At 35.4% G+C, this 27,029-nt stretch overlaps 1 protein-coding gene and 1 long non-coding RNA gene across 3 annotated transcripts in view; one reads left to right on the forward strand and one right to left on the reverse strand.

The window, feature by feature from the left end:
• Positions 1 to 2,613, reverse strand: part of LOC109235677 — a 4,053-nt gene extending 1,440 nt beyond the window's left edge. Inside the window, exons 1-3 of one of the 2 annotated variants that reach the window (XR_002069427.1) lie at positions 2,149 to 2,613; positions 1,836 to 1,878; positions 1,601 to 1,672 (exon numbers count right to left, since the gene is read on the reverse strand). This is a non-coding gene — a long non-coding RNA (uncharacterized LOC109235677). The remainder of the gene's footprint in view (positions 1 to 1,600; positions 1,673 to 1,835; positions 1,879 to 2,148) is intronic. The other variant, XR_002069428.1, reaches the window with a different exon arrangement.
• LOC109235676 (histidine protein methyltransferase 1 homolog) lies at positions 3,004 to 8,092 on the forward strand. Its single transcript, XM_019401878.1, has 8 exons — positions 3,004 to 3,283; positions 3,363 to 3,425; positions 3,661 to 3,727; positions 5,248 to 5,348; positions 6,070 to 6,114; positions 6,194 to 6,499; positions 6,595 to 6,697; positions 7,754 to 8,092. The coding sequence occupies exons 1-8, from the start codon at positions 3,134 to 3,136 to the stop codon at positions 7,834 to 7,836; spliced, it is 918 nt and encodes a 305-aa protein (XP_019257423.1). The 5' UTR covers positions 3,004 to 3,133; the 3' UTR covers positions 7,837 to 8,092.

Genomic DNA, 27,029 nt, shown 5'->3' on the forward strand with positions numbered 1-27,029 from the left:
TGCGGGACCGCTTCTGCAGCCAAAAATTCGCTTAAGCGGTCTTCACTTAAAAACCCGGACTTCGCTTATGCGACTCAAACTCCGCTTCTGCGGTTCCCTCAAAACCGCTTCTGCGGTACAATATCCGCTTATGCGGACCCGCTGAAGCGACCAACTTCCGCTTATGCGGAACTACCCTAACCCACACCTGGCCGCTTCTGCGATCGCTCACCCGCTTCTGCGGTCCATTTCCGCAGAAGCGGAAATACCAGATGACAGCAGCAACAGACCTGCAACACACCTCAAAACCTCTCGTTCAACCACCCGAATTCACCTCGAGGCCCCCGGGACCTCAACCAAAAACACCAATACATCCTAAAACCTCATTCAAACTTGTTCTCATCCTCAAAACACATCAAACAACGCTAAAACCATCAAATCACATCGAATTCAAGCCTAAGTTTCTTAAAAACTTCCGAATTACGCATTCGATCAAAAACCCGACCAAAACACCTCTGAATGACCTGAAATTTTGCACACATATCTAAAATCACCTAACAGAGCTACTGCAACTCTCGGAATTCCATTCCGACCCTCGGATCAAAATCTCACCTATCCACCGAAATTCGCCAAAATGCCAACTTTGCCAATTCAAGCCTAATTCTACTCCGGACTTCCAAAATCACTTCCGAACGCACTCCTAAGTCACAAATCACCTCTCGAAGCTAACCGAATCACCGGAATTCACATCCGAGCCTTCTAACTAATAAGTCAACATTCGGTTGACTTTTCCAAACCAAACCTTCCTTAAAGAGACTAAGTGTCTCATTTCCTATCCAAACCAATTCAATTCAACTCTAACTCATCCGTTGCTGATAATAAAACATGAAAGAGCAATAAATTGGGGAAACGGGGCTCTAATACATGAGACGACAGGTTGGGTCGTCACACTAAGCTTTTGTTTTCCTTTTTCGTCTCCATGTATACACGAACACCCATATCCTCCTAATTTCCATTGGAGGACAATTTTCGTTGACAATGTATTTGATTTCTATTATTTTTTCGGATGTATCTATCATTAGATGCTCTGCTATTGTATAATTCAATAGGCTATAACTCGCATCCCCGCCGACTACAATTCCATCGACCTGAAAGTCTCTATATCTCCCATAGCAACCCAATTCCCATTCAATTGAAGCATAATTGGGATTTTCGACATAATTGCGGTTGTTACAGAAGAATTGTAGCTAATTTAATTGCTTTTGAATAGTGAAATCAGAAAAACCAGTGAAACAGAGTATTGTCGTAAAAACAGAGTTAAGGGTGTGCATTCGATTTATCGATTCGATTTTGACCCTTATCGATAATTATTTATCGATTATCGATTTGTACATATGCTTATCGTTATCGTTTCAATAAGGTTTCGTTTTTTTTGATTTCGATTTATCGATTTTTGGAGCTTATCGATTCGGTTATCGATTACACCAATAACAAAATTTACGGGATTCCACAGAAAGTATATCGCTGTAAACACGCCTAACTAAGAACCTATACTTTCATCAACCACTTGACCAATTTTATCATTTTCAGCCATGTGAAGTAAATGAAGAATGTAACTTACAGTCTTAAACGAGTTGAATGAAGCAAAGCAAGACGAAATCAACACTCCTCTCTCTTGACCTAAAAATTATGGCTGCAAATCCAGGAAATATCAATAACACCAAAAAAGAACTGGTCAATTGTCTGTAATGTTAAAAAGTAATACCCGTTAAAAAGAAAAGTCACAACTCACAAAACACTTGTAGTTTGTACTGAACCGCCAGCATAGATACAATAAGAGAGGGACTGTGGATTACCTGGGTGAGCGGATTCTGTGGCCAAACCCAGTGGTGACTCTTTCTACATTTATATTTATATAAAGTGAAAGAAGTCAGGCCTATGAACATGTTGAGAAAGTAAAAGCAAAAAAGTTCTTTTTGACATACTTGGGATAGAAAGAGCAATAGCACGCCAAGAAAGAACATAAAGTGGGGCAGACTTCTTTTTGACATACTAATCATTACTATACATCTTTTGTTCTAGCCTTCTTGGAACATGATTAGGCCTTTTCATAATTATCCTTTTTCATTTCTTATAATATAATACTATTGTGAGCTGTTTCATCCTTACCAATTTTAGCTGTGTACTATTATTATAAACCAGCTGATGAAAACAGAGCTTGAATTGCAGAGCTACTATAACTTTTTGAACCACAGTAGATGAAAATTGCAGGCATCTAACTTGAATTATCTTTTTTGGATGTCCATTATTAGTTGGAATCTGAAGCTAGTTCAAGATCCAACAGGACACGTTTTCTGAAAAATAAACGTGGAGGTAGAAATTATATAGCACAAAATAGCATGAGAGAAAACCAAAAAAAAAGATAATCAAATCACTGAAAAGAGAGCAGGTAAGTGAGATTTTCATGTACCTGTGAAAGAAGAACCAAAAGCGGTGCTGAAGAGTGAAGAATAAGGTATGAGAAAATAAGGGTATATTTATCTTTTTAGTATACCTTATCGGTTTATCCATAAACCGGTAGGACAAAATCGAAATCGATAAATCGATAAGGAAAATTTCGAAATCGAAATCGAAATCAATAAACCGATAACAAATAATCAATTCGATTTATCGATAATCCGATTCGAATGCACACCCCTAAACAGAGTAGTGAATTTTGGAGAGAAACGGGCGAAATTTAATAGCGAAATTTGCGTTTGATAAGATCTGGAAGTATCCTTAATATCCCAACATTCGCGTGCCTATTAAAGGAATTGTACAGCTAACAGGATTCTGTTTTTAATGATTTGTTTATATTTTGTAGAAAAACTGTTAGCAGAGCGGGTAAATTGCAAATAATGAATATTTTTCGTAATATAGTTTCCTATATGGTATAGGAACAAAAATTTTCCTATCTATAACTAGGGCTATTTTCTGCCAATTATATGGGTACGTTGTTATACCGTACCAAAACCCCCAATGAGTTAAGTTGGCCCAAAACAGATGAAACCCAATAAGTAAGCCCGTTTAAGATCATGTCCGATTTGAAAAAGCTACCGTGTAATTTCCCCTCAGTTGCCGTCAACACTGAAAGCTCAAACTTTTCAGCTTAGCAATGGAGGCGAACACGTCAGCAACTGGACCCGAACCATTTAGTCTGTTTGATGAAAAATCCCAATCTGGGTTTGGGTTAGGATTTCTTGATGTCCCAGAAAACAAGCCTCTTCCACCTCCACCTCCTTGTGTTGAACTACTTCCCTCACAGGTACTTTCTTTTGTACAAATACAAAAAACATATTACATTATCAATAGTATAATGAATTTATTTTTAATTGGTTGAGTAGGTGTCATCAAATGTGGTGTTTAATGTGGAGCCTATAAATTTGGATGGCTTTACTTTGCTCAAGGTAATACTAGTTCAGCAAGTTTTTACGTGGCAAAAGATATTGATGAAATTATGTTTCAGTGTTTGGTTACTTTGGATTGTGGAAATGGTTTTTTTTCTCAAAAGTATTTTATTTTTGGATTAAATTCAGTCATTGTTTTTCTTTATAAAGATGCCAATTTTTACTTAAAAGTAATTTTTATAACCAACCATTTGTTATCTTTAGTTGCTTTAACTAGTGTTTACTTCTGTTTTAGGGAAGGGTGAGTACAAAGGAAGTATTTGGCTTGTCTAATTCAGATTTAGTACCCGGCAAATATGAAGGTTTGTGACAATTTAGTTCTCCATTTTACCTCCTCCATGCTAATTATAACTACTTATAATACCTCACCATGAATTGTGTGAACTTTATTAAATTGAATGTGGTTTAAATATGAATATTTTTAGTTTACAAAATCGTGAATTGTAGGTAGTATATGTCAATTTTTATTGTTGAATAAAGTAATACAACAACACATACCAAGTGTGATCCTACAAGTGGGCCCAACGCAGACCATGGGCTCAAGAAAGGCGTTTTCAAAACAGGACAAGAGTAGAAAGCTAAGGATGAAATACCGAAGGAAAAAAAAGTAGTGACAACAAAATAGTAGAGATAACCAACGTAAAAGACACAAAGTAAAGTAGTGTTGCAGTAAAAATTACTTTGAAATTTAAGAGGAGTGTGGCGGTAGGTTTACGGCCAATGTGAAAATAGTCAATCTTCTAGCACGTTATATGAATTAATGTTGTGCTTCTAAGTCCAAAATATCCACAATGAATTTTCATATGAATACTTGTGCAAAGATATATGTGCAACCATATAAGGTTGGACATGATTAAAAATGATCGGATCTGACAGAGGGTAAAACTGTAAAAGTAGCACACATAGTCATAGAAGGATAAAATGAGGTCTCCTGCAATTGTTTGATCATGTCCGACAAAGATTTTCAAATGTACCTTTTCATATGTGTGGCAAATGATGGTTGCGATTGTGTTTTTAAGGAAACGAGGTAAACCTAAAGTTACATCAAAGGGAAGTTATATGAAAGGACCTAAAATGGGAGAAAAATATCCATATAGATTGGTTGAGAATTAACTAGTTATCCATGAAGGAATAAGTGAGATTTAGAGAGTCCTAATTTTACTATAAAAGATAATATTTGATATTGGAAGCGAAATGGACCTGAATGGAGTAATAGATAAAGAGAGTTCATATAGTTGACCCAACTTGATAAGAAATTGAGGCGCAGTTGATTAATTAACTTATAGCTAGAAAACCATCTTCAATTAAATGGAACAACTTTTTATAATAAAATTATTCTTTTTCTAAGAGGAATCATAGTAACGAATTAATGATAAACTTCTCAAATAATAAGGAAAGACCTACTTTTGCACAATCTTAGTCTACAACTTTTGATGTTGCATCAAAAGAAACATGACTCAGGAGATAGAAGCCATCTGCAACTCTAGCGTGAGTAATATCTTCACTAACACACTCTATAATTTCTGTTCTGGATTTCAAAGTTTGATATACTGTTGGCTGGTTTCTGTTCATGTGGGTTTGGTTACAGCGAGGTTATATTTATTGCTTGATATTAATGGAGAAATACATGATGTATCTCATACAGCTAAATTGATAAAGAAACAACTCATTACAGAAATTTTATGCTTGTCAACACCCAGTTAGACACTAATGATTGGCAAGTCCATTAGAGGAAAGTTACGGTAGCGCTGATTGATCACTAGTTAGGATGTGAAGTGCACCTAGATGATTGATTCTCATTTGTGTTATTCTCATTTTGCAGGCGGGCTGAAATTGTGGGAAGGTTCATTAGATTTAGTGAAGACTCTGAGCTCTGAGATGCAAAGTGGGCAATTGTCACTGACTGGAAAAAGAGTTTTAGAGGTGGGCTCCTATTGTGGAGGTGAATCTTTTATCTTCTGCTATGCGTAGAGACTGCTAATCCTAACTTATTAAATCCACTCTTGCGTTGGTTATTTCCATTTACCTTCTCATTGCAGTTTTAGTCAAAATGATGTCCGAATTATTGTATGCAAGTAGTAGGGTCATATTGTTCATTAAGCATACTAAAGTATTTTTCGTTTAGCGGCATTTTCTTTGCTTATACAATTCACATGTTTGATCTTTTATACTATACTTGTTTAAGTTCTTATCAATTATGAGAGTAGAAGTTTCTATTGAGTACCCAGAGGAACCATCTCTAGGAGAGGAAATTTTGCATCTCCGAGTCCGATTAGTCCCTTGTCACTTGACTCAGGTTTCTCATTATTAGAAGTCTTCTCCTTCTTTCGTTTGTTTGGTTGGTCTTTTCTTTAAAAAATTTTCCCCCTCCCCTTTTTGATTGAACATAATCATTTGAGTTAAAATTTGTGATTGCCAGTGAAAATGTTGTTTTCTATAATGTGTCGTTATAACATTTTCATTTTGCTCATTGAAATAAGAGTTTGTAATGGTTATTGTCACTGTCAGGGTTGCTATTAGCTTCTGTTGTGATTGTCCTAAGGATCGACACCCTAATGCTCTGCTTTTCCAACTAAATATGACTTAGTACTTGACTCTTTTAATTATCTCACATTATTTACTTGTTGACTCTCTTTGTTTTCAGCTTGGCTGTGGTCATGGTCTTCCTGGAATCTTTGCCTGTCTGAAGGTACATAAATGCTTGGAGTGATTTGTGATTGCTTGTCTCGTCGTCCTCTTGATTAAGCATTTTGCTTTTGGTGTACTAGGGTGCTCGTGCTGTACATTTTCATGACTTCAATGCTGAGGTGCTGCAATGCCTAACAATTCCAAATGTCAATGCCAATATTCAGCAAAACCCGTTGGCCAAAGATGACAATAATAGCGCTGAAGTTCGCTTCTTTGCTAGTGATTGGAGTGAAGCTCATCTGATTCTTCCTCATGTACTTGCTGATGGCGGTGGCTCAAAAAGCTGCGAAACAGTTGATAAGACTGCTGGTTATGATATAATTCTCATGGCAGAGACAGTTTACTCAGTTTCTACTCTACCTACTCTGTACAAACTTATTATAAAGGTTTGTTTTGGTTTAAGTTTTAATATAGTTTTGCCATTGAATTTCCTCACTTCTAAGCTATCTCTTTCTTTCCGTCCTTTTTCTTCTTTGTACAGTGCTTACATAGTCCTCATGGGATTGTATATCTAGCTGCAAAGAAGCATTATTTTGGTGTCGGTGGTGGATCAAGGCGATTTATTTCGATTGTGGAGAAAGACGGTGAGCTACTCTGTCTACGCTTTATTGGTCATGCCATGTGGTAGAGCAGATGGAGAGGGTTGTTTTTACACCCCGTCGATTGCCTTGAATAATGCTTCTCACTTTCACTCTTTATTCTTCGAAAAGTGACATTTATATAATTCCTACTACATTTTCTATTGCGAAATGGAGAGTTGTTCTCTAAAGAAGTTGAATTATTAAACATGTCTTCGTATTAGCTGTTACATCTTACATGTAGGTTGTCAGTTTCTTTTTCTTTCCCGAGGATCATTATGCTTTATTGGTCATGCCATGAGGTAGAGCTGATGGAGAGGGTTGTTTTTACACCCTGTCGATTGCCTTGAATAATGCTTCTTATGTCTTATCTCACTCCCTTGTGACTGCTTTTTAGGGTTAAAAGAGTTACACATAGTTTATCATTTGTATTTGGGAGCATGTGAAGTATATGATCCATCAAATGCCTAGTTTCCTATAGAAAGAGCTCAAGATCTTGTTGCTTCCTGTGCATACTGGAATCAGGAGCGACTAGTGCTCTTGGATTATCATGAGGATTCCAGTTACTACAACTGTTAGTATATGTCCAATCGGGGTTGCGCCAGGGGCGAAGCTACACTTTGTCGGAAAATTACATTGCGTATATAGGTAAAATATCAGGTTTTAGAGGTACATAACATATATCGAACACCCTTTGTCGGGAATTGTTTTTTACTTCTTTCAAGTTTGAACACCGTTGAGGAAATTCTTGGCTTCGCCACTGGGTAGCGCGATCAATCCTGGAGTTTCATATCAGCGTTCTTGTGGCCGCATTGCACCTTACTTACTGTTCTTCATGGCATAGAAAAGCTAGGGCTAAACATACACTTATAAGACTCCATCGCTGCTAGCTTGCTCGACTACATTGGTTCAAATGGTTTTTTGAGGGCACTATCCTACTGGTCACTGTTCCTTTGCTGTCGTCGTTGCTTTTAACCCTTTCCATTATTTCCAGTGATTGTTTTTCTGCTCGTTTTAAGAGTTTCGACATGAAATTAACCTCATGAATTTTTACTTAATCAGGTATTCTAGCGGCTTCTCTAGTTGCTGAAGTTACAGACGGCTCGTCTAACGTTCGAGAAGTCTGGAAGCTCCACTTCAGGTGAAGTTTGGTTCAGTTGTCTGGTTTTAGTTTCTTGTAGTTCATATTTGTAAAATGGGAATCCAGAACAAGATCTGTATGAAAAAGAATAGGGAGTTGTTTTCTTTCTAAAATAGAAGACTAAATTATGTTCTATCAGTCATAACCTTTTACTTTAAGGGGTCGTTTGGTAGGATGCATTAGAGAAAATAATGCATGCACTAACTTTCGGTATTACGAATCCCTTGTTTGGTACATTTTATCAACATATGTATTACTAATGCAAGTATTAGTTATACAGTCAGACCTCTCTATAACAGCATCCTAATATAACAATCATTCACTATAGAAGCCAAGTTTTCTCGGAACCGATCTTTTATATTATGTTATAATATATGTCTTCTATAACATCACTTCACTATAGCAGTAAAAAAATATCGGAACAAACGCGACTGTTATAGAGAGGTTTTACTGTACAACCTATTTGGTATTATCCTATGTATAACTATTAATGCATGCATTAGCATGGTTAAAGACAAAATTATCCTTAAAGTCCCTTTAAGCTAAAGAATATGGAGGACATTTTTGTAAACAACTAGTTTTCTTAAAATTATGCAATGCAATTTAATATTTAATACACTACACTAAACAGTGGATAAGAAATAATCTTTGCATAACTAATGCTTGTATTACTAAGCCATGCATTATTAATACACCTTATTCAGCATTATTCTTATACGCTCCACCAAACGACCCTAAAAGTGGACAATACTTTGTCAAAGTCTTTGCCCCATATTCAATTCGTCTATTCTCAGGTAATAATAAATGTTAGAAAGGGACGTGAGTCCCCCCACCTACCCACCAAATTTAATTTAAGTTTCAGTTTTTTTTTAAGTTGGTTAACAACAAAAAATATCATTTGTTTGACCACTTTACCGTCTATTATTGAGAAAATAACACTGTATAACCGTTGTAAAAATAATAGTCAATAAAATATATATATATATATATATATATATATATATATATATATATATATATATATATACACACACATTTTATATGTTATATACAAAATTTATGCAAATTTTATACACTTTTTCGATTACCATATGAGAATAGTTTCTGGCGCGGGCTACAAGTGATAATACCCCTCTATTATTGGCAACCAGCTGAGTTGGATAAACTATGACAGCTGAATTTGCTAACCAATTATTTTCCAAATAATGTCAGATATTAAAGAGAAAATTTTGCTCTTCTACTATGGGTGCCTGAATGTACAATGTTGTTTTGGAGAAATTAGACTATGATTAGCATGAATTTCACATGAAAGTATGTAAAGAAAGTTGTCGATGCTTATAATGTAGGAGCAAGTGCACAAATAGCCATTCTCATGGATGCTATTTAGATATTAGTCAGTATTTATTTTGTCCTAAAATTTTAAAATAAAAATCTTTCAAGACAACTTATGACATTTTTGTCCTGAAAAACTGAAATTCAGGACGCACTGACTAATTCCTAAATAGCAGCCCTTTAGAGTGGCTGCCCGCTGTCATTTCTACTATAATGTAAGCAAGAATGTAAAGGAAATGAAAATAATCGAATTGATTGAAGAAGAGTTGAATATGTCTACCTGTGATGGGTGATATTTATTCTATGATCATCTTTATAACTATTTGCTTGGTCGATATGAGCGTACATTAGAGCGTTTAAATTTTATGTGTTCAACTTTTAAAATTTTAGCATTGAACTTATTATATTTTTAAACTTATGTTCATATCCGTTAGTACAATTTTAGTGGATTTTGATGAGCTCGGTACTAAAAGGATGCATACACCACTTTTTTTTTTTTTTTTTTTTTTTTTTTTTACTGTAATTGCTCTTCCCCGTAGCATGTGTGACAGATGATATCTATTTTATGATCATATATATAATTACAAGGTCACTTGATAGGGCCTCGTAAATCGATCTACTAAATTTATTGAGTTGTTCTAAATGATCAAAATAGCCGGTTAATACTAAAATTTATTGTCAATTCTCTATAAAATACTTGTTTGGCCGAACATCCAATAATCAACCTACCCACCTTCTTGTTGTACTCGAATACTTGTTATAAAAAACCCCCCGAAGAATTAACCTAAATAGCAGCCAACTCAACTAGTTAAACTAAAAAAGGTGTCGGATATATAATATATATCGGCTTGAAAAGTAAATAATGCATTCGGTCGGTTATTTGTGTAAAGAACCCATTTAATATCCTTTACATTTTAAAATTATAAGCATCTACAACTTCTTCTTTTTTTTATTTTTTTTTATACATATTTTCATCTGAAATTCAAGCTAATCATAATCTAATTTCCCCACAAAAACAATCTTGTAGATTCAGGAACTCATAGCAGAAGAACAAAATTTTCTCTTCAATATCTAATGTTATGGAAATTACCGGTGAGTGTGAATTGGTTATCCATAACGAGTAGAAAGTTTTCTTCTAGTTCCGCTTCTTTGCTCTTCCAATCGCCGGTTGGGTTGGTCCAACCAAGAAAGGTATGGGATTTTTAAGCATTACTTGGGCCGAGTGTTGTATGGCTACTTAGTGATTTATAAGGAAAAAATGATATTTTATAGCCGCTCTCAAAATAATAGCTGAAAAATGCATATTTTTCGTGTGTATATATATACACACATTATGTATATTACATAAAAAAATTATACAAATTTTATACTTTTTGGGCTACCGAATATAAATAGTTTTTGGCGTGGGCTAAAAGTAGAAATTATTAAATTAATGATTATGATATTCATTCTATGTAAACATCATATTTATAAGAGGAATTTTCAGAAATGACTATTGCTTAGTGGCTATTAACTTCCTATAGCTACCATATACATAATTACTTTTTGTAACTACCTTTCAGTTGTTTTGGTATGTATTCGATGTATTCGAGCTACTGTATTCATGAATATAGTAGCAAAAATCGGCTAAAAAATAGGGCAGTCCAGCTGTTAGCCGCTGTATTCACATGTATTCATACTATGTATTCATGAATACAACGTAATAATAGGTCTCTCAAGTTGTTTAATAACAGAAAGTTGCTAATTTAACGGGATACACTCCTAAAATAACTCAGCTAAATCATTTATAACACACAACATTGTCAATCCAATTAATGAGAAGATTTATGAGACGGTAAACACCAAAATACAGAACATTCTTCAGAGTTTCAGTCCCTCTTTTTCTTTCTGATACAATTCGATTTTTTTTATGACATTGTACGAGGTTCTGCTCGGAATTGATACAAGTATCTACAGAAATATTTTGAAATTCGATTTTTAGTATATGAATACATCATGTATTTATGCCGGATACAACCTGTAATAGTAACCTACTGCCTGCATATTTCATAATAAACCTAGTGCTTGTATTCTGTTATATCTAACATTTGTGTTTAATGTTATTCAAGTTTATTTTTGTATTCATAATATTTTATTTATTCCTAATACATGGTATTACTGCCTTATTGAGTATATTTCATTGGTTGTATTCATTGATGTTCTATTTATATTGAGAGTATTTTACCGTATTTCAGTGTATTGTTATTTTAACTACAGATAGATACAGTTAGGATTAAAATACAGATGAATACATTTAGATTGAATGCATAACTAATTGCTAACATCAAAATGATAGAACTAACAATGTATTTAAAAATGTTGTAAGAACTCAAATACATCTAAATACAACAGTCAAAAATTACTGTACAAAATAAAAATCAGTGTATGCCTTATCGAATACATATACATACATCTAAATACAAGAAGAGAAAACCACTGTAGAAACTAAAAATCAATGTATGCGGACTCGAATACATATAAATACATCTACAATTAGGGTCGTTGCGTATTTTTGTTCTCCTTTCGGCTTCAATGGTTGTTGATGAACCTGCAAATACAGGTTCCTCTTGAGTGATTTGTAAATCGAAAGATGACCCTTTGAAATTGAGTGCTTTAGTGGGTATTCTGCAGAAAACCTAACAATGGTGAATATTTTTTTTCAAAAAAATGTTGAAGAGAAAAAGAAGAAGCTTTAACCGGCCAAAAATCCAAAAACTTTAGTGGTGAGTGGTGAAAATCTGTGTTGATGATTTACGACTTGCACAATTTCATATTTCTTGACAGAAGCAAGAAATCATAAATCAGAAGCGAAAAAATTTGATGTCACGCCTCCACGCCCTGTGGAATGGAAAAGAACAATTTTGAAAAGGATGTTAAGAAAACTTATAGGAAATCATGGAAAAGCTCATTGTTTTCATGTTGAAGACTAGTGATAACCATGGAAATCATGGAAAAGCTCACCGTTTGTCGGGAAAGCAGCTTTCTGGTTCATATAGGAAAGAATGAGAGAGAGATCGTGGAGAGAGAAATAAGATACTGTGCGTGATTTTGGGAGAGAATAAACTGGAAAAATGAGAGAGAAAAATATTAGACAGCGTATTTAATGGTTTAACAGTAGGAAGTGGACCGTAAATACATATTTTGCTATAAAAACTAAAAGGTAGCTATAGAAAATAATATTTTAATATAATAAATAGGGTGTAAAGCTTTGCTATAGGAGGTAAAATTTTCTATTTATAACTAGGACCGGTTGTTATGAGCACACATTACTTTCTTAGAAAAATTAGGCTAAACGGAGCAACATTTAAGACTTGACATGACCTTTTGCTTTTTAATTTTGAAAATTGTAGAATTTAAGAGAAGACTTGGGCCCCGTTTGGTCATGAGTTTTGCCAAAATAAATTTGGGATTTATTTTCAAAACTCATGTTTGGCCATAAATTTTGCCCATATTTTGGTCAAATCCCAAATCCCAAATTCCAAATCCCAAAATCAGCTATTGAGCTTATTTTGGGCCAAAATTCCAAAACTTGAAAATTATATACATGTTTTTCCAAAATAAAGTTAGAAAATATGTTTTGAAAACGTATGTCCAAACACATTTTTATCTTCAAACCAAACTTCACCCAAATCAGAGTTTTCAAAATAAATTTGGGATCTATGGTCAAACACTAGCTTAACTTTTTGAACGAAATTATAAAACTTCAAAATTAAGAGGACACTGCAATTGAGCCCCATTTTTCGTATAAATAAATTGACACTCGTTAAAAAAAGCTACTATTTCTTTCAAATTGTTATAAATACAATTTTATTTATGGTGAATGTCTATATTTAGAGAGATTCTAGGGTTTATTACTTGGTGGCTAACTCACCCTCTCCCTATAAATAGAGGGTTCTATTCCATTGTAATTGATCCCAAATCAATAAGAATTCTCTCTGATGATAGGCTATAATTGCATATTTTAGTCGCTTATTACACTCGAATTTACTGCACTTTAATTGAGTTTGCGCTTTAATCGCTAGTGTTTTGCACTAATTGTGTGTTTTATGCCTTGTAGGTGTAATTCCGAGCTATATAGATGTTATGGAATGAATTTAAGTGATTTGAAGCTTTGAAGTCTGAGTAAAAGCTCAAGGAATTAAGCCGGGATCGTGTTCGGGGGTCAAATTTGATAATTAAGTACGAACGAAGACTTGAGGAGGCATATTGCGCACTGTCTAGTAAAATAGACATAACTTTTTGTTCAGAACTCCATTTGGGATCCACAATATATGGTTGGAAAGATAACTCAAAGGGCTACAACTTTCATGTTTTACGTTTTTCGAAATTCCAAACGGAACAGGGTGAAAAACCGTGGTTCCACCGCGACCGCGGCAGAACCGCGGTAGAAGATAGTCGCGGACAACTGAAGAATCAGCGGGCATGTTTGGCCGCGGTTCCACCGCGACCGCGGCAAAACCGTGGCAGGAGGCGGAAATTTCAGGGACTTATGTGCAAAACACGGGATTTTAAGCCCTAAACCCTATATTAAACCAAGGAAGCCGGCCAAGAAAGAGAAGGGGACATATTTTGGACACAAATTAGACCTAAGGAGGCGGAGAGACACTACTTTAGGGTTAGACAACACCCTTGGAGGCAAGAACACATTGGGAGCAAGACGGAGAATTCTTCTACGAGTTTTTTCCTTCCTCTTCCTATTTTTCATTGTTGGTTATGACTTTTAGTATTGTAGTTTTACATACTATTATGAATAGCTAATTTGTTATCTAGAGTTTTGATAGAACCTTTTGTAGGATAAATTCTTGTTATGTTTTTATATAATTGAGTCATACTTTTCTCTATTTGTTCAACTACGTTTATATTGTGGTTGGTTGAAGAGCTCTCAATTAGCTGTGCCTATTTAGTATGCATAACTCGGGAGAGAGTGCACATTTAGGTAATTGTTGAAAAACACCACTCCCAGAGTATATGAGGGATCAATAACCGAGGGTTTAAAGGTGGGATTAGGGATAACGAAGCCTTGGGTGTGATCTGAAGTGAGCTGTATTAAAAGCCAGCTAGCGTAGCTCGGGAGAGTGCGTCTAGTAAATTGTTGAATTACTCGGGAGAGATTTACGGTAATAAGAGTGCTCCTGATCCGTAGAGAATACTTAGGCGAAATTATAGAAGACATAGCGGGAAGGATTCCGACAAATGGGGAAATCATAACTCTAGACCTCCTTAATCTTTTCTCTAACCCTCAGTATCGTTAGTTGTTAATTTACTATTTTAATTTGTTAGTTAAGTAGTTAAACACAAGAATCTTAATATCTATAAGTTAGGAATTGTTCAAGCTTGTCTTCTTGGTGATAGTGAACAGCTGTAGCTAAACCTTAGTTCTCTGTGGGATTCGACTTCGGACTTGTAAACCGGATTATATTTGCAACGACCGCATTGTCCTTTTTATAAGGCATAGTTGGGCGTGATCAAATTTTGGCGCCGTTGCCGGGGAACTAACGGTGTAGTTGTAGGTGTACATATTGCTAGGTTTCAAGTTTGAACTTTTATTTTATTATTTGATTTTTATTTTAGTTTTATTTGTTTATTTGAGAAACATGACATCATGGAATTATGAGAATTTTGTTGTTGGTAATTCTACTTTTGATCCTCCTTATGCATATTGTGAAGGAAACCACCCAGGGCAAAATTATCAAAATATTCCTGAGAGCGAGTTTTGTGCACCAACTCAATCTTATGTGTGGAATGTGTGTGATATGTGTGGTGGTCAAGATGGTCACTTTCACGGTTGTGCTTATATTTCTTACCTTCCCCCAACCCCTTACTTTGATGGTTCTTCTTTTTCTGGTGAAGTTAATAGGAACAAAGAACCTAGGGAAGCTGACCTAAAGAAGCTCGAAGATATGTTAAAGTGCATTTTGGAACAACAGAGTAAATTACTACTGCGGATAGAAAGGCAGGAGGAAACTATTCACAACTTGAAAGTTCACATGAGTCAACTGGTTGAAGTTTTTAATGCTCAACAAGCCAATATTGTGAATAGTATCCAAGAAGAGCGTGAATTAGATACAGAAATTGATGAGCTAGAGGAGGAGGCTAGAGTAGAACACCAACAATCAATCACACTAGATTTTGAGGATGTCGATGTTGTAGAAGAGATACTAGAGTCAACCAAGGATATTGAGGATACATATTTAGTTGACTCTATTGTCATTAGTGTTGAGAATGTAGATAGTCCCAATGTTCATGTAGTTGAGCGCATGGGTCCTCACTCCAAGCATTTTTCCACATTGTGTTTAGATGATGATATGGAAATAAAGTCGTCCGAGCCATTTGAGGAGTCAAGGAATGAGGAACAAAGTGCTTACATTCTGGAATTCTTCTTGCCAGAAAATCGGGATTACACACCTCATCTAAAGGCCAAGAAGTGCAGAATACTACATTATTTTATTGGGCCAGTCAGATTCGTTCCACCACCCCAGGAGCATGATCATAGAGCAGAATCAAAACTTGGGGTCCGATTCATAAGTTCAAAGTGGAGGCAGAAAGTGATTCACGTCGTGCCGCGACGTTAAATCAAGCGCTCGTTGGGAGGCAACCCAACTTTATTGCTTTCTTTTATTTTTTTTATATTTTTTTATTATATTATTTTTGTAATGTCAATTTTTTTATTTTCTAGGAGCATGGAAAGCAAAGGTATTGGAAGGATGCACCAACAAATGAAATGGTTGGAACTAAGTGTGAGGTACCCGCACGAAGAACCAAGCTGGGAGAAGTCTGAGTACCCCATGAGCGGCTAGTGCTTCGGCCTTTGGCCTACCAGGGAGTTTCTTTTACCTTCTTGTATGTATGGATGTGCATTGGGGACAATGCACAATTTTATGTGTGAGGTGAGGAGAATGTCTGGGTGGTTTTTCATGCTACTTTAGCTGTATTTTTTTTTTAAAAGATTGGACTTTTCCTGATGACGGATCTTCTAGACAGTTTTCTTGAGGGAAGTAAGTCTAAAGAAAATACCAAAAAGATTTTTTGTTTTGTTAGGTAGTGTAGCAATTACCCCTTGGTTTTTCTTTAAACCACGGTTCTTTTCCAAGGATTTTATTTGAACCGGGTGTAGTTAGTTTTTTTTTTTGGGGAGTAGGAGCCATTGTGTTTTGTTTTGAAATGAAGCAATATCTCTTGACTTTGTTATGCCTTGAGAATAGTGAGTACTTTGGCTGTGACGCTTAGGCTCAATTTTTGACTCTTGTATAAGTACCTTAAATTGTATGATCTTAAATTTGCTTAACTGCTCTGACTAGGGTGTCTTGATGAATCCAATCCTGAGTGAGTTATGTGCCATGTGTGTGGAAGTTTTTGTGATATTCTGTGCATTGCATTTGATGTCTAGAACTTGCCACGTGTGTTTGCACAGCGAAATAGTAGTTTTATTCAGTCTAGGAAGTGATATAGGCATTTCTTTGTTGAGCCAAATATGTATATTTTACCCGCCTAATTATTATGTATCGTAGTTAACCCCTTTGAGCCTGTAATCCTATTTCTTTGGCAACCACATTACAAGCCTTACCCATTTGTTCGAATTAATCATCTATTTGAACCACTGAAACCTCTCATGAGCACTTGAATTATTTATGAACTTTGTAAAAGTTAAAGTGTGGGTTGGTTGGTTTGGCTTTTGAGTGGAACTAATGAAATAAGGAGAAAGGTGCACTGTTTTGAAAAAGGAAGAGCCACTTGAATTGAAAACAAAATAGTTGGATTGTTGTGAAAAAAAAAAATATTTCTTGATAAGTGGTGGCTCTTGACGTAATTGTGCTTAAAGAAGTATGGGGTAATATAAATTGATGTGAAGGTGGAGTTTGGTTTGACATAAGTATGGGATTTGAATGTCAAAGTATATGTATTAAAGTGCTTAGGGAGGTGTAGTCACTCTTATATCTAAATGTATCCTACCCGTCCCGTAGCCTACATTACAACCAAATAAAGTCCTAATTGATCCTAGATTGAATGAGCTCGATTAGTGGAGTAGTACACTACGGGCAAACTTATGGTGCATCTTTTGTGGCATATGAATGTTATTTCTAAGAGTGAGCGAATTCTTTCTATCTTGAGTTCCTAAGTGTTCTTAAATTTTATTGTGTGGAATTACTCTCTTTTGTTGTGCGAGGGCACTTGATTCATGAAGGAAAGGTAATGTCAGTCACCTCTATATTAGAGTAAGTGGGTGAGTTGTGAATAACGTGTGGTACTTGTGAGTCAAATTTTGAGGTGAAGATGTTACGCTTTTGTGCTTAGTCTATTTTAAATACTCTTGGTGTGATGAGTTAGGAGAATTGTTTAAAAAGGTCGTGTCTATAAAAAACGTGTAGTTTGATTGCTCGAGGACGAGCAATGGTTTAAGTTTGGGGTGTTGATGATAGGCTATAATTGCATATTTTAGTCGCTTATTACACTCGAATTTACTGCACTTTAATTGAGTTTGCGCTTTAATCGCTAGTGTTTTGCACTAATTGTGTGTTTTATGCCTTGTAGGTGTGATTCCGAGCTATATAGATGTTATAGAATGAATTTAAGTGATTTGAAGCTTTGAATTCTGAGTAAAAGCTCAAGGAATTAAGCCGGGATCGTGTTCGGGGGTCAAATTTGATAATTAAGTACGAACGAAGACTTGAGGAGGCATATTGCGCACTGTCTAGTAAAATAGACATAACTTGTTGCTCAAAACTCCATTTGGGCTCCGTAATGTATGGTTGGAAAGCTAACTCAAAGGGCTAAAACTTTCATGTTTTACGTTTTTCCAAATTCTAAACGGAACAGGGTGAAAAACCGCGGTTCCACCGCGACCGCGGCAGAACCGCGCTAGAAGATGGTCGCAGACAACTGAAGAATCAGAGGGCATGTTTGGCCGCGGTTCCACCGCGACCGCGGAAAAACCGCGGCAGGAGGCGGAAATTTCAGGGACTTATGTGCAAAACACGGGATTTTAAGCCCTAAACCCTATATTAAACCAAGGAAGCCGGCCAAGAAAGGGAAGGGGACATATTTTGGACACAAATTAGACCTAAGGAGGCGGAGAGACACTACTTTAGGGTTAGACAACACCCTTGGAGGCAAGAACACATTGGGAGCAAGGCGGAGAATTCTTCTACGAGTTTTTTCCTTCCTCTTCCTATTTTTCATGGTTGGTTATGACTTTTAGTATTGTAGTTTTACATACTATTATGAATAGCTAATTTGTTATCTAGAGTTTTGATAGAACCTTTTGTAGGATAAATTCTTGTTATGTTTTTATATAATTGAGCCATAGCTTTTCTCTATTTGTTCAACTACGTTTATATTGTGGTTGGTTGAAGAGCTCTCAATTAGCTGTGCCTATTTAGTATGCATAACTCGGGAGAGAGTGCATATTTAGGTAATTGTTGAACAACACCACTCCCAGAGTATATGAGGGATCAATAACCGAGGTTTTAAAGGTGGGATTAGGGATAACGAAGCCTTGGGTGCGATCTGAAGTGAGCTGTATTAAAAGCCAGCTAGTGTAGCTCGGGAGAGTGCGTCTAGTAAATTGTTGTAATTACTCGGGAGAGATTTACGGTAATAAGAGTGCTCATGATCGGTAGAGAATACTTAGGCGAAATTATAGAAGACATAGCGGGAAGGATTCCGACAATTGGGGAAATCATAACTCTAGACCTCCTTAATCTTTTCTCTAACCCTCAGTATCGTCAGTTGTTAATTTACTATTTTAATTTGTTAGTTAAGTAGTTAAACACAAGAATCTTAATATCTATAAGTTAGGAATTGTTCAAGCTTGTCTTCTTGGTGATAGTGAACAGCTGTAGCTAAACCTTAGTTCTATGTGGGATTCGACTCCGGACTTGTAAACCGGATTATATTTGCAACGACTGCATTTTCCTTTTTATAAGGTATAGTTGGGCGTGATCACTCTCCCTCTACTTTTCTCTGCAATACTCTTCTTCTTCTTTTATTGTTTTATAACACGTTATCGGCACGAGACTCTAACCAATTGAGTAGAAGCTTTGGGACTAAGCATAATGATTGTCAATTATTCCATGAACTTCCTTCATGATTAAATTCTGGATTTAAGGTAAGTATTTTACTGTATTTTTATCTTTTATTCTATACTTTGATTTTAAATACAAGCAAAGACAACAAAGTTTGATTATAACTCTAATGGAGTTTGTAAGAAATTATAACCACCTGAAGTGGTAAGATTTCTATGCCTCGCCATGATCAAATTCATGTATGATTGTGGGCAAAGAATTGAAAACCCGTCCCATTGAATTTGCTCCATTCTCATTCCCTTAAGAGAATGTTAGTAGTATGTGATAAGTCTGAAAGAAGACAAAACTATTACTATGAATGTATCAATGGATATGGACGTGGCAATAGACGAAATTACAATCGTCATCATTTGTGGTAATGAGAACAATAAGGATTCTCAAAATAATCTTTCACTCTGTGAAAAATATTTGTCATTTATTTGACATGAGATTTTGTAAAGCACATATAGATGATTATGGTCCATTCATGATGTGAACGTGACAACATCTGATTTATGAATACATATTCATTCTTCAAAGAATATGAACGTGCTAGTGGTAGTGAATATACCGCACTCACCTCTAAAAGGAGGTTTGAGATGATATAAGAAAATAATGTCATTATTATGGCATGAATGGTCATTGGTCACGTACCTATTGTACGCCAAAATATTTTGGCATTGTGATTGTTAAAAGACAACGGTAATGCAAGAAACAGATCTTCCATATAATTTTGACCATAACCATAATGATATAACTTTCTCTTTAAAAGAGATATTCACCATATAGGTGTTGATGAATATGTGGTACTACAAAATTAATTGAGAACTCTGCAAGAGTCAATTATACTATTTTGGAGAAACACAATTGATTATCAATAAGACGTTGTGTTTGTCACACCTCCTTTTTTACACACCTACCCCGAAGGATAATGTATAAGGTAGTTTTTCCATTTTAAATGACATTATTTGAAATGGGATTATTTATTTATTTAGAGTCGCCACTTGGGATAGGTTTGGCTTTTGGTGTCCCAAGTCACCAGTTTATCTTGAATACCAAATCGAGGAAAATTTCGACTTCCCGAATGGAGTCTGCGAACCAGAAATTCTGAATAAGGAATTCTGTTGACCCAAGGGAAGGTGTTAGGCACCCTCGGGTCCCGTGGTTCTAGCACGGTCGCTTAAACCATTATAATTGGCTAAAAATCTGATTTTAATACATGTCATCCTATAGTGTAATTTTAAAATTATTTACCGCTTTTAATTAATTTTAGGAAATTGAACGTCATTTAAAACATGTTTTTGGATCACGTCACATGAAATGCACCCGGACCCTCGACACATTTTATTCAACGTTTTGGGATTTGGATTTGGGTCACATGAAATGCACACCCGAATTTAAGAAGGTAGATTTATTAAAGAACGCGCCTAAAGTGGCTAACGTGTTATTAACTTTGCGGGAGACCATGAAAATTCGCTAAATGGCACGTCTCGATTTTTAAGTATTTTAATGTGAGTATTTAAAGAGGGCCACGCAATTCATGAATTTTGTTTGGCGCGGCGCACCTCGATTTATTTTAAAGGCCATCCTAAAAGTGAACTATAATTATCTATTAAGGAATATCTCTAAAAAAACTTAATTAATTAGAACGATGGATTAACTATTAAAGGCATTCGAGAAAATTCGAGCTTCAAGATCAAGTCCAAACTTAAACAAGGGGATCACCATTATTGAAAACCCCTTAATTCAAGTTTGCTACTTAACTTGAAAGGCCCAAGCTTGCATTATAAAATTAAACCAATAATTTAAATATGAATCCAGGCCTTCAGCATATTGGGCTTCGAACCCAGCCCATGGAAAAGGAAATTGTTTCAGCCTTGTTCATGTGGGCTGTCTAGAATGTGGGCCTCGCTACTAATAAACGAACAACCCAATAGGAAGGAAGTAGCACTTAATATACACTGCAAAATTTGGGCTTATTCAATCGAGCCTAAATTTTAAACAAGGACAATTGTCCTTGCTGAAACCTTAGGCGCAGGTCTGTTACTGAAGTTGAGAGGCCCAAACACATGGTCTCATTGTCTCTTGACCATGGCCCTCAACGTTTTGGGCTTGTAATTGGCCCAGCATTATCTGAACTATACTAATTCTACCCATGGTAATTTGATGTCTAGGCCTAAAAGGCCCAAAAGAATCTAACTGAAGCTACGGATGATTTAAAACCACACATGAACATACAGATATAGATAATGGAATTATAGGAGCAAGACCTAATAAGCTAATGTGCAGGAATAATTTGTAAATCAATTTCGTATTTGTCTCCAATTATTAAAGATGATTTGGCATTAAAAGCTGACTGTACTTTAGTTCTCTAGAATACTGAATTTAAAACATAATTAGGCCTAGTAATTCCAGTAAAATTAAAACAACTTAACCCTAGTCCAATCAAGCTGCGTATTGATTTTTAACTTCAAATCTCGCACACATTCATTTGTTCACACACTGATGAACTAACGTGCTGATTCCTGGATTTTAACAGCGATTATACTTCAGTTACTACCATGGATTGGAAACTAACACAGCTACTGAAATTGACATGAATTTAAATGCTGAATGTTTCTAACAAACAGTCCAATTATACAGCCCTTCGAGTTCAGCTTATGTAACTTTTCAAATCCTAACGATAGACTGAATACAACACCTGAATTAACATATTGTAGCAAATTACAGACATATGTAAACATATTAGACAATCAAATTAAAGTAAACAGTAGGAAGAAAAGTCCTAGAATAGAACATATAATATTTCAGTATTATCTTCACATTGGAGTACATATTTGGATTCAATCTTCAGGCATCATTTGAGGCTAAAAATGTACCTGGAATTAGCACAAAATAAGGTGAATCGGAAGTCAGCTAGGCAGTAGTAGAAGAACAGGTGCACTTTCAGCAGGAAATCAGCAATTCCAAGTCAAAAATCCAGGAAAACAAAGGACAGGATGTAGTTGACTTCAAAGTAACTTCAATTAACCAAATAAACCAAGCTGAATTTGAAAACCAGGCCTTGATGAACTAATCCAATTGAAAACAGTAGATCTGGAATGGATTCCTATACTATATTTTTGTGTTGATTTTCAGGATTTTTGTTTCTAGGATCTAATGTTTTTGTATCTAAACTCTCTACTTCTACAGGATTTTTTTGAATTTTCAGTATTTCCCTCTCAAATTTCTAGCTTCTAACTTTGAATTTCAAACTTCAGGTCTCTATGGATTTCTAGAATCTGAATTTTGAATTTCAGATTTCTAACTCTCTCAACTTTGAATTTTTGAATTGCAGATTTTTGGATCTCTAAAACTTCTCCAGATTTCTTTTAACTTTCTAGACCTCTAAAACTTGTGGGGATTTTTTTTTTCAGATTTCCAAAACTTATTAATCAAGGCAATGGGCATGCCTTTTTATAGGCAAAGCCTAGGGCTGCCTTCAGATTGCTATTTACACCTTTAGTCCCTCTTTTATTTTCAAATTTTAACAGTTTAGTCCCTTATTTATTAGCTTGTTGCCCAAGTTAGACTATTAAGTTCCTGAAATTCTAATTGGAACCCCATCTAGAATGTTCTAGGGGTTTCCAATTCAGTTATTTGCAGGATTCCCTATTTTGAATTACCCCAATTACCCTTTTCAATTCTGAAAATTACTAAACTAAACTAACCCCTTTTACCTTGGTCCACTAACCCCAGTTAACTATCTAGGAGCTGGAATCAAATAGCTAATACCAAACAAATCCTAAGAATTGAACTAACATGGAAATTAATTCTAAAAATCAGTAACCAGCCATTAACGACAAGCAAACAAAATTGAAAACTAAAGTTAGATTAACAGCACCAAGCATGGATTATTGAAACCAAAAAAAATCAGAATAGAACAAAATTAAACAAAAATCAAAACAGGGCAGAATTAATCAAAACCCTAAAAATTCTAAATCATTTAATCATGGAGGCAATTAATCAAAGAGGGAATAGCATATGTGAAGTAAAAAAAATCAAAAGAAAAAGAGAACTTACTGATGAAAGGTTGAACAAAACAGGACTTCGATTTGAGACCCGGAATGATGTGAACGTTTGTTCTTCACCAAGAACAAACGAGCACATTATTTCGTGCCTCGAATCAATCTCTGGGGTAAGGAATTTGCGAAGAACTCGAGCAAATCAGGCTTCTAGGGTTCTGCCACTTCTACGATTTGAAATTCGAGGAATTCTGGGGATGCTTGAAGGAGACTAAGTAGGGATTAGGACTGAGGGAGAGACGAGGGTCATGGGGTATTGGTTTGGGGTGTTTTGAAGGCGGGGCCGCCGTATGCGGCGGAGGCGGCGCCTAGGGTTTGGGTTATTCGAGGGGACTAGGTGGGATTCGAGGGAAATAGATTGGGGGATTGGAATGGGGAGGGTGAGAGGAGTTCAGGGTGTATGTTTGGGGTTATTTGGAGATCGGCCGCCGGCGAAGGCGATTTCCGGCCGGCAGCGGATGGCGGAGGGCGGCGGCGTTACGTTCTCTGAGTTAGAGGTGAGAGAGACGAGAGGTTGGGGGTCTGAGGGGGGGAGGGTGGTAGCGTTAGGACACTTATATATTTATGGATGGGGGCTTCAAGGTCGTCCGATCAAGAAACATAGACGGCCAGGATTAAATCTAACCCAAACGACGTCGTTTTGGGGGGGAGGGGACTGGACTGGACTGGGGGTGATTTTGGGCCGGGTTTGAGTGATTTTGAACGGGTTCAGGGGTTCAAAGACTTGGGTCGGCCCAAAAATTGGGTACTTTATTTAAGACTTCTATTTCTTTTAATTCCCTTTTCATTTTCTCTTCCTTTTCCATTTTTTTTTGATTTTGTTAAATACAAAATTAAAAATAACAAAGACCTGGTTTAACTCTAGGATTAAATTAATTAGTTTTTCTAAAATTAAATAAATCCTGATTTTAAAAAGAAAACTTAAGTAAAAATGCAACATGACTATTTTTGTTATTTTCTCTATTTTTTGTAATGTTAATTAACTAGTAGAACTAAAATATAAAATAGGATCCTAAATGCACACAAAAATGCAAATAATCACAAGAACTATGTAATTAATCCTAAAAAAACAAACAACTAACGAAAAATCCTAAGTTTAAGAATTCTATAGGAGTAATTTAAGCGAGGCAAAAATCACGTGCTCACAGTGTTGTAGTAAGTCTCAAAGAAACTTATTGAGTTTCTAAAGTATTCGCGAAAGCGATTGGTCATACTGAGACTATAAATAAAGGAAAGATTTAATATCTTCTATTACTACAACTTGTAGTGGGGTAATATGTATGTGAAAAGCTACCCGCTTTATTCTCCAGTTTGTACTACACAAACAAAAGAATGCCACAATAAAGAGAAGTTTATTGATATAAAAATCCATATCATAATAAACTTGGAGTTTATTCATAATTGCACACATCATGGTGTAAACCTGAAGTTTATCAATATTGATAATTTATCCATTTGGCATAATTAGTTTAGCCATGTTAATTCAAGTATGATGTGCAAAAATAAAAGAGAATTCACATGGGTAAATATTAAAGAACTAGAAAGTTCTTTATGAATTCTCTTACATTGCTTGTTCTCATTAATTAATAGATCAATTAAAATTGGGATTGAATCCCATGAATGCTGGAAATATCAAAGGTGAATATGGGCTCATTCACCTGCCATGTATACCACATAAGATGCATCTATGAGATGGTTACATGTGCAATTATTATTGACCTGCAACCTGGTGTTTGCGAGGTAACTTGCTCAATAATTTAATATAGAGCATAATTTCCAGATTTTTTATTCAAGATAGTTCTTCTTGATAAGTTGGTTTACATCACAGTTGGTTTAGCAAAATGATTTATTGAGTGCCTCCACTTAATAGTTAAACGATTGCTTATGAGAATAAAGTTTTATATATCAGTTTAATATGCGTTATATACGAAAGTATATTATTTTCTCCCCTCACAAGTGGTTCAGGGTCATGAACCAAATAATTCCATCTTATTATTATTGATGTGCGGTGTATATTTTGATTAACACCATAACGCACAAAGATGGATTTTCAAAATTGAGGAAGCAAGTTAGTTTTTCTAACATGAGGGGGAGACAAGATAAATAGTTGAGAAAAAGTTACGTGTAATGAATTATCATGTGTATATTTAGATCCTCGAATAAAATAATATGAACTTGAAGTTCATAAAAGGATAATTCATTTGCAATATATTGCAAAGCATGCAGACGCATTTGCTGACCCAAAGAAAATAACTACATTCTCATTGCAAATGCTCCTATTAAGTCCTAGAAGGGCAAAGTCTATGGTACGCTTAAAGCATATGGACAAATCGATTTCAAATAAACTTCTTGATAAAGAAGATGAGCAAATTATCTAAATGATCATAATAAGGAGGCAAGTGATCGAGAAGATCACATGATATAACACTTCATAAAATCTCAGGAGAGATTCAGGTACCTGAATATATGAATGAAGAGATCTCTATGTTATGTCTTTATTAAAAATGTTGAAACCGATATAAATGTTCGTCGACGACATCTATCATAGCGCTAAGTATAGATGAGGATCTTATGTTTGTCGAATACAGACACAAAAATATTGACCAACTAGAGGAGACGCAATTCAAGTAGAATTGGTTTCATATGAAAGAAATGTTATTTTGGACCTGTAGTTCAAATACTTGAAAGTATAAAGTTAATGATATGTGCAGTCAGTTTTCGATATCTTATGTGTCTAGTATGACATGAAAACTTGATATGCATCTAAAGTCTATTTATTTGGCTTATATGACTTAACAGTCCCTCAAAGATTTAAATTGCTTAAAGCATATAGAATTCATGGTCATGAAGTACTACATCCTCAGTGCAATTTGTGCACAAATATATCTTGCTATAATTATATGCATGATAATATGATAGCAAGAGTTTTCACCTCTATGTGAAGATATTGAACTGACGATTCCAACAAGATCATATGAAGACAATCCATCTATATCAAGAATGATGATTTCAAGGTGCAATATATTCATTCAAGTTAATATGGCTGATTTGTTTATCAAATATCTACCAAAGATCTTTTTAAGATGGTGCACAAGATTGGAATGCAAATGCTTAAGGATGTGAAGTGATGCTCTCATGAGGGGGAGTTAATACGCGTTGTACTCTTTTTCCCTTACAAGGTTTTGTCCCACTGGGTTCTCCTGCAAGGTTTTTAACGAGGCAACCGAAAGGCGTATTATTAGATATGTGTACTCTTTTTCCTTCTCTAGATTTTTTTTCCCACTGGGTTTTATTTTAGTTAAGGTTTTAACGAGGCACATTATCTATTGAATAGACATTCAAGGGGGAGTGTTATAAATAGAATTTTATTTATGGTGAATCTCTATATTTAGAGAGATTCTACGGTTTATTACTTGGTGGCTAAGTCACCCTCTCCCTATAAATAGAGGGTTCCATTCCGTTGTAATTGATCCCAAATCAATAAGAATTCTCTCCCTCTACTTTTCTCTGCAATACTCTTTTTCTTCTTTTATTGTTTTATAACACAAATTTAATTTTCTATTTTGTGCTTGAACAATGTTTTTACAAGGCTACGCTTACTTTCTTTATGTTCTTATTACTCTTGGCTGGATTGCTCTTCCATGTAGTACCCATAAGAATGGGTACGAAGAGTAAGTTACGTTATTTTTCACTTTTTTTAA

The sequence above is a fragment of the Nicotiana attenuata genome, chromosome 12, assembly GCF_001879085.1.
Source record: "Nicotiana attenuata strain UT chromosome 12, NIATTr2, whole genome shotgun sequence".
Classification (NCBI taxonomy): Eukaryota; Viridiplantae; Streptophyta; class Magnoliopsida; order Solanales; family Solanaceae; genus Nicotiana; species Nicotiana attenuata.